The sequence below is a fragment of the Panonychus citri genome, unplaced genomic scaffold, assembly GCF_014898815.1.
Source record: "Panonychus citri isolate SS breed McGregor unplaced genomic scaffold, ASM1489881v1 Contig00087, whole genome shotgun sequence".
Lineage (NCBI taxonomy): Eukaryota > Metazoa > Arthropoda > Arachnida > Trombidiformes > Tetranychidae > Panonychus > Panonychus citri.
In genome coordinates, this window is record NW_026515492.1 from 1 (window position 1) to 8,783 (window position 8,783).

The window sequence follows — 8,783 nt, forward strand, 5'->3', positions numbered from 1 at the left end:
GAGGTTAGGTTAGGTTAGGAGGAAGGTTAGGTTGGGTTGGGTTAGGTTAGGTTAGTTAGGTTAGGTTAGGTTAGGTTAGGTTTTTTTTTTTTTTTTTTTTTTTTTGAAAAGCTTATTGATTAAGGAGCATGAATACTGCCTTGCACGGCAGGTGCAGAGTACATGTTTTGAGGTGGTGAGGAGGTGACTAGACGACCAGTCGACCAGGCAGACAGACGAAGTTAGTGCAACTTCATTTTCGATTGGTCGCCTGGTCGACATGTTGGTCATGTGGAGGGGTTGATTATTGGTACATTGATTTGGTTGGAGTATAGGGGGTTGAACATTCGAGGATGCGGCTGTGGAGGATGTGACCAGTCTAGAGGTTCACTTGTTGGGTAGCCGACTTGCTGGGGTTTCGACTTGTCGACAATTGGAGTGAGTGAGGACGGCACGAGTGCATTGCTCGACCTTACAAACAATTGAGGATGGCACGAGTGCATTGCTCGACCTTAATAACAATTGAGGATGGCACGAGTGCAATGCTCGACCTTACAAACAATTAAGGATGTGAAGTAGCGACACTAAGAATGAACTTCATCATTTGGTGGTTCATCTGGTCGCTAGGCGGAGAGTTGACTTGGTGATTTGTTAGGTTGTTCACCAGTTAGTTTGGTTGTTAGATGCAGTATTTAAAGTTTTGGTGTATAATAAGTTTTGTAATAATAATAATAGTAACAAAAATATTTGATAACAGAAGAATTTTATTTAAGAACTCAAATAATCGTACTGTGTTTGTTTGGATTTTGTTTTCGGGATAGTTTATTAGTTTGAAAATTGGGGTGACCTATTGTTAGATTGGTGCTTAGTTGGTTTGGTGCGGTTTTTGGGTTTAGGGTGTTTGGTCTGAATAGATTCTGCTTTGAATCTGCCCTTTCGGGTAATTCAGTTCTAATTTTTAGGGAGGTTGGAGGTTCGTTTAGCGGTGTTTGGGGAGGTTCGTGGTTTGTTGGGTGGTTTCCTGTAGCTTTCGCATGTTTCAATGGTGGTTTTGTTAACCGTTGATCTGTTCGTAGCGCTTAAAGTTATGGGTTTTTCCAATGTATATTGTTTCCCAAGAAGAAGAGCAAGCTTATTTGAGGTGGTGGTAATATCATCAATATACGATTTGATTGTTTGCTCAGTCGACTGATCAACGCCATTGGGGCTCACATGGTCAAGCTGATACAAGAGCTCGTGGGTAAGTTTGGTGAGATATGTTGACTTTTCGATGAGCTTTGTTGTTTCAGCTCTCATCGATAGATCAATGTATTCATCTTGATTGGTAGGTGAGTAGCTGGATGGATTGGTTAGGGGCTGAGAGTTGGATAGTTCATGTGATGACACATCACTAGTTGATGGACGCACAGTAGTTTTGGATTGATTTTCAAGAGCTTTATTAAGCTCCTGTTGGACCTTTTCACATATTCCATTGGCAACCGTATCAAAATCAATTTTTGACAGATACCTGTCCATGTACATGTTGAAGAGGTTATTTAGTTTGGGATTTACTGAGGTTTGATTTTTGGGTACTGTTGAGGACATTGTTGTGATAGTGGTAATTTGAGAGGTTGAGAAAAATGCACTAAGATACGCTGAAACTTGATCTCAGAAGAGCTAAAACATGAATGAGCTTTAAGCATCACTCATTGTCTCTTGTTTGATCTTGCGCATGTGCATTAGTCTCACGAGTGAACTGTTCACCCATCAGACATTCGAAGGGACTCAACCCCTCGAACAGTCAAACAATCCAATTCAGTCAAGTCGCTTAGTGGACAGTTCGAGAGGCGAGGGACCGATTGGATCGTTGAATTTGTGGGTTTTGAGAATTGGGGTTTTCAAGTGGGTTCAATCAGTTGCAGTTTCGATATAAAAAGGCTAAACGATTGTTAATTGAGTGCGCATTAATTTCAAAGTTTGATGTTTGACAAAACATTTATTGATAATAATCTGATTTTGGGGGATTGCATTGGTTAGGGGTTTGGCACATTTGGTTATTCTTGATTGGTCTCTTCATTCATTTGATTGATCAACTGTTGAAGAGTTATTCCTCTGGCGCGAGCGAGAAGTTTGAGGGTTTTGATTCCCTGCTCAGGGTTAATTTCTTCAGTTGTTTGACTGGTGGATTGTTGATTTGGTGGGGTAGGTTTCTTTGGTTTGTTGGACGATGGAGGGGGTTTTGAGAAGACGCTTTTGTTTTTAGGAGTAGTAGGTTCAGGAGGTGGAATGGTTACAATTGGTCTGGTAACATTACTACGAAATGCTTCTTTGGGTTTAGGGTTGTAGTAGCTTTTCCGATTCCTTTGAGGACCTTTCCAGTCAATCTTGTTGATTTTATCGATTGGACTGTCTTTCAGGGCTAATGAGATCTCAAGAATCGCTTCGTATTTTTCCTCTGGTGTCATCACTGTATTCCTAGTGATGCGATTGCCGAGAAAACCGAAGCGTGACTTTCTCATGGTCATATCGGCATGTTGCTCTGGTGAGATGGTCGCCACGAAGAAGGTTTCTTTGTACTGGTCAGCATTAGGGTGATAAAGTCTGTAGTGGTCGGGGAAAGAACTGCCTACGTTGTAAAGCTGGAAGAAAACACAGTGTTCTTGACTACAGATTCTAACAGGAATACCGTCCTTTCTTTTAGCCCATTCACGGGATGACTCGGCAAATAATGCTTCTTTCGCAGTCCGTGGTAAGGGTTGGACATCATCATCGTCATCTTCTTCTTCATCAGGAGAATCATCTTCGACTTCTGAGCTTTTGCCAAGGTCGATTGGTGACTTGGTCTCCTCTTCGGTTGTTATTGGAGCATCAGTATTTGACTCCCGTTCCGTTGTCTCAGTTTCATTGGTGTCCATCTCAAAATCAGGGTCCTGGCCAATGTCATCTGAGACTGAGCTATCACTTGAGTCCAGATGCTGAGTTGAACGCTTGAGCTTTCGACGTTTGGTAAGGTCGACAGGTGAGAACTTGCCTTGGTGAGGGTTCTTTCTTTTCTTGCAGGTAGAGATTTCACTTGATGATTGGGATGAATTGTCTTTGCCAGGACCGAAAACCATGAGGTTACCATCACTCGTAGACATTTCAATCCCTCTCTTTGATGCTTCTTTAATGTCGTCTTTACTCAGTGGAAGTCTCGGAATTTCAATTAGCGGGCTCGGTATCTCCGGAGAGTCGACAGGTCCACTAGTTGATGGTTCATTGGCATTGATAAGTTCATGATACTCACTGAGGTATTGATTAACCCATGACATTGGGCCAAAAAGGTTATCAGCACGACCAGTTGTGGGTTCAATTTCCTCAAACACTTCTAAACAAAGCTTGAGCATCGAGAAGACTTCACTTTCTTGGTAAATGAAATTGGCACCACCATTTGAACTGGTCTGAAGTCTTTGTAATAGACTTATGGTATTGAGGATAAGATTTTTCAATTTACATGAGTAGTCAATTAACTTAAGCCGGTGATGAGGTGTGAAGTAGTGTTCGGCCACCTCATGTATACGAGCGTTTTTAGGTGGTTCGGTTGCTATTTCAATAGTTGTAGTTGTTGTCGGTTGGATTGTTTCTTGTTGGGCTGTTGCTTGTTGGGTTGTTGGAGGGTTGATGGTTGGGATGTTATTTGAGGTAAGAGAGTCAAGTTTAGGAAGCAAGGGCAAAATTTGTTCACCAATCCTATTACAGATCCTCGACTCATCCTCTGAGCTCAGTGCATGAGTCAAGCCAAGACTTGCCAAGAAGTCGCTAGTGATTGAATCATCAAGGATGAGATCGTCCAAAGCGGATTGTTCGATTGGAGTGTTGGTGCCGTGGGTTGCTTCATTGGAAGAGTCGCTTGTTGGGGTGTTTGGTTCCTCATGTATTGAGGGTTGTTGTTTAAATGTCTCAATTTGCTCTTTGTATTTACATTTTAACCCGAGAGGTTTGGAGACATTAGAAGTGATGTTTTTTAGATTGTTCATTTGTTGAAGTAATATGTTGATGTTGGTAAAGTCCAATTTTTGGAGGTTGGATTTTGGCACAATATTTGGATGAGAGAGAGGAGAATACGGGACAAGTGCGAGGCATGGTGAGTCGCTTGGTGTAGATTCAAGGTTGGATTGTTCATAGGGAGCCATTTTGTGTTAAAAAGAGATTTGGTATAAAATGGGAATTGGTGGGTTCGATTGTTTGTTGGTAGGAGGCGGATTTTGTAAGAGTTCGTTGTATTTACACTTCAATATTTAGAAAACTTTGAAATTAAAACACTTGTTAAACTTTGTAAATGGCAATAAAAGTAACTAAGATGAAAAGATAAACTCTGTTGTTATCACAGGCGAGGCGAAGCTGCAACTGATTTGACCAGCTGATGTTCTGGTTTCGCGCATGACCTATGGACGCTTGCATGTTTGACTTGTTCGACTGGTGAATTGTTAGGCAGTCGATTGGTGGGAAGTTCGACAGTTTGGTTGATTACGCAGCGTCGACTATTTGAGTTCTTTTACATTAATTGGAGATAAAGATCTCAGTTGAATATGAGACAAAAGAGAATATCTTTCTTATGACATACCCTAGGGTCGATTGGTTGATGGTTGTCGCTGATTGATTTAGGGTCTTTCTTGCTGTGGTTGGTGTGGTGATTGATTCATCTGTTGATGCCTTCTTTTCTTATTATTCTGATGACTTCTTTACAGAATTTGTTTATTGCCTCGGTGTCATTATTTAGCTGATGTCCGATGAATTTGGAAGGTTTTACATCTCTCACATCAGTTTGTATCCGAAAGTGCGTCCTGGCTTGGTCGACTAGTGGACAGTCGTCCAGGTAGTGGGTTGCATTGGCCGTTGGTTCGCCACACAAACATGCTTCATCTTCTTTCAGACCGAAACGTTTCAGGTATGAGGGAAAGGGACCATGGCCGGATATGAGTTGGAATGTTTGCTTAGCGAGGTTGAGCTTGTATGGATCCTTGTTCCAGTTTCCTAGAACTGGGATTATTGATTTTGATTCGTTTAGAGCCAAACGCTTATTTGTGTTTGTTTTGGCCAGTGCTTTAAGCTGATGCTTAACAAAACAACGGGGAACATCTACATAGTTTATCTTGGTCTTGGCCCTAATGCCTGCCTTGGCCAATTGGTCAGCCTTTTCATTACCGATTGTACCAACGTGTGCCTTGGTCCAGGAGATGTTTATTCTAATGCCTTTGTTTATCGTGGTGATGATTTGTTCCCTTATCTGTTCAATCAGTGGGTGTTGAATGAGTCGGGACCTGAGACATGTGAATATACTCTGGGAGTCGGTGAATATGTGCACAGATTCACCCGCTTTACATATTCGACTGTTGATGAGCTCAAGTGTTCGAATGATCGCCAGACATTCAGCCTGGAAAATGCTGGCATAACTGAATAGTGGTAAGCTAGCCTGGTGCTTTATTTTTCCTGAATTGTCGTATATCACCAGTCCAAAGCCGACTCCATCCGTTGTTTTACTTCCATCGGTGTAGGCAATGAATGTAGTTTCAGTCGGAGCGTCTGGTGGATGGATTTTGGTAATTGGAATAACATTCTCTGCGCGAGAGGAGAGGCTGAGAGAAGATTTGTTTTCGAGAGGTCGATCTCTGGGGAGGTCAAGTAGTGAGAGGTTGCCATTTAGACAGGTCGACAGGTTGACATGATACTCGATAAGGTGTTCGAATGGTGGAATATCCGCTATTTTGCAGAGTGATGTGTATGGGGTGGTGCGATATGCGCCAGTGATTTGTAGTAATACCTTGCGGTGAGTCATTTCTAAGACATGTTTTTGAGCTCGAGTTAACATACTTCCGTATATACCAAGAGCATAGGTCATTTTGGGGATGACCACTGCATCATGTATAAGTCTGAGAAGGCTGAGTTGTGGCTTCGGCCAGCCGAAAGATGAATAGCTTTGACAAAAAAGACTGTTTATCTTTATGTTTATGTTTTTTATCTGTTCATTCCATTTCATTTGATTGTCTATGATTAGCCCTAGAATCCTGGTTGAGGCCACCTCAAGGATTGGTTGGTCGTATAGTCGGATGGTTGGTTTTTGAATATCACTTCTTCCTGGGATCCAGAGATGGTTTGTTTTCTTGAGGGAGAATTTGAGATGGTATTTCGCTGCCCAACGTTCGAGCTCTAGTATAACCCGTGATATACAATTCACATCATTCTGGTAGTTGGTCCGACCAATGGAACCCACCAACGTGATGTCATCTGCATAGGCGAGGCTAAGAACATTTGATGTGTTGAGAACTCGAAGGTTCACTAGGAGCTCATTTATCATTATGTTCCACAGCGTTGGTCCCAGACATGAGCCTTGGACGGTTCCTCTGGTGTTCTCGATATGTGCTTCTTCGGTGTTATAACATAATGTTGTCCTCCTTGTGGTTAAGTAAGACGACAAGAGCGACCGAATATGTTCTGGACATTCTCTTTTCTCCAGAATCTCTAGGATGTCAGACCATCTGAGGTTATCAAAGGCTCCTTCGATGTCGAAGGAGATCACAATCGACGCTTTGCCTTGTGATCTGTTGGATTGGTGCTTTGATAGGATCGCCTGGAGTGCATCAAGAGTTGACTTATTTTTACGAAAGCCGAACTGTGCATCGTCGATTGTATTATCGAGCCATTTCTCAAGCTTGTTAAGTATAAGCTTTTCCAGGATTTTACCCGCTAAGGGTAGCAGCCCGATTGGTCTACATGCCTTGACTGAGGTTTGGTCTGTTCCGGGCTTCGGTAGTAGTATGGTGTAGGAGTGTTTAAAGCTGCGTGGAAAATAGCTGTTGATTAGACATCTATTGAAGAAACTCGTTAAAGTTTCTATTGCCAGGGGTGCCATTTGCTTGAAGACAATCGCTGTAAACCCTTCAATTCCAGGCGCTTTCTTGTTACCAAAGGTGTCAATTGCCCATTTAACTTCCTGGGGGTTGAAGAGGTCGGATTGTGCTATTTCGAGAGGTTGACTTGTTTGCCTGGTCGATGGTTGGTTGGTTGTACTCGTCAAATCGTCAAGGGGTCCGAAAAAGTGTTCGATAAAGAAGCTTGCCAAATTGGCATCTCCGTGGATTGACCGGTCCGCTGACTGAATTTTAGTGGGTAATCCACTTTTCTTACGTGACTTGATTACTTTGTAGTAGGAAGTCCATGCGTCTGCCCCTGTGCACTCAGAGAGTTTTCAGTAGAGGCCGACTCTCTCGTATTCGCAGTTTGAGCTGTTCGGTGAGTTCGGTCAGCCACTTGGTCGCATGTTTGAGAGATCGAGGAGAGTTTTTCCTAATCTGTCTCTTGGCTTTGCTAATATTTTCCATTGTTGATTCAACAGCAGAGTCCCACCAAGGAAAGCTCTTGGGCCGCTTGTTTGGCCGTATCTTTGCTCCTGCTGTGAACAGTGATTCTTCAATCCATTCGTATATGGATTCCAATTCGTGATCTAATTCTTCATGCGTGACCTGTTGGCTTGTTGGGGTGTCCGGAGAGTTGGAGTCAAGAAGCAGTGAATAGGTTGCCCAGTTAACTTTACTGAGATTCCAGCTTCTTCTTGTAGTGATTTCTTTAGCTGGTTTGCTGTTATGATGCGAGTTGTTTACGATGTTAAAAGCAATGCCAGCATGGGGAGTTGCGAAGTCCTTCCCTACAAATTCCCAGTCTTCGATGCTGTATTGTATTTCTGCTGTGGCCAGGGTGAGATCGATGTTGCTCGTAAATGTTCGACCTTGTCGACAGACAAGAAAGGAGGGTTGTTCTGTCGAGTAGTATATCGAGAGGCCATTGCTATTTATAAAATTTTCTAAGGTTTTCCCTCGGGAGTTGGTTAGGTTGTCGCTCCAAAGCGTCGACCTGGCGTTGAAGTCTCCCGCGATGACACAAAAAGAACGTTCAGTTAATGTCTGTTCTATCAGTGGGAAGGTTGCTTGTTGTTGACCTCTAGGCGGGAAATAGCAGTTGATTATGGTGATATCTTCAATGCCAATTGTTGTGATGTTCGATTGGTCGATGTTTGAATAGGTGATTTTGATTTGCGGGTCTAGAATGATAGTTACGGTTTTCTTCTGTTGGTCTGAGTAAAATCTCAGTCCACTTGATTGCATGGTTACGAAGTTAGGTGGTGGCTCTTGAATGAGCAGTACGCTGATCTGCTCCGTGATGGCGTGTTGTAAAACACTATGATAGCTGGAGTAGCTTCGATCGACATTTATTTGGGTGATTTTGAGTTTTCGCATGGTTGGTATATGGACAGGTCTAGGCGCCATTATAATCAGTTAATTCGTTGGCGATTTGTCGCATTCGTTTGAAGATTGGGCACATAGCTGACATGGCACTGTGGAACAGTCAATTTAAAGTGTGAGTTTTGACTCTCGCATTATATTTGCTGCAGTTGACACACTTCGGTGTCTTCTTTTGGGTGCATGTTTTTGTATTGTGCTCATCAGCGCAATGGGCACATGTAATCTTTTGATTACATTTACTCGTACTATGCCCGAACATCTGACACTTCCAACACTGCAAGAAGTTGGAGTATCTGCTTGTTCGACATCTGCGGTAGTCGATCTAACAAATGGATTGGTGGTGAGAATTTTGTATATTTTTGGATCGCATCTGAAGAAGAAATCGGCGTTGGTGGTTTTGCCATCTCCTTCGTTCTTCTTGAAGGCAAGAACGAAGTTATTTTCGTTTAGTTCCACATCAGTGAGCTCATCATTATGATGTTTGAGCTGGCTAACGAGATCTTCGTAGGACGTGTCATTCGGGATGCCATGGATTCGCAGGATCGGTTG

The 8,783-nt window shown here is 42.7% G+C and overlaps 1 protein-coding gene across 1 annotated transcript; it reads right to left on the minus strand.

Moving 5' to 3' along the window:
• Positions 1 to 4,636: 4,636 nt before the first annotated feature.
• On the minus strand, positions 4,637 to 5,836 carry LOC128387410 (uncharacterized). The gene has a single exon (XM_053346600.1). The coding sequence runs from the start codon at positions 5,834 to 5,836 to the stop codon at positions 4,637 to 4,639; it is 1,200 nt and encodes a 399-aa protein (XP_053202575.1).
• Between the last annotated feature and the right edge of the window lie 2,947 nt (positions 5,837 to 8,783).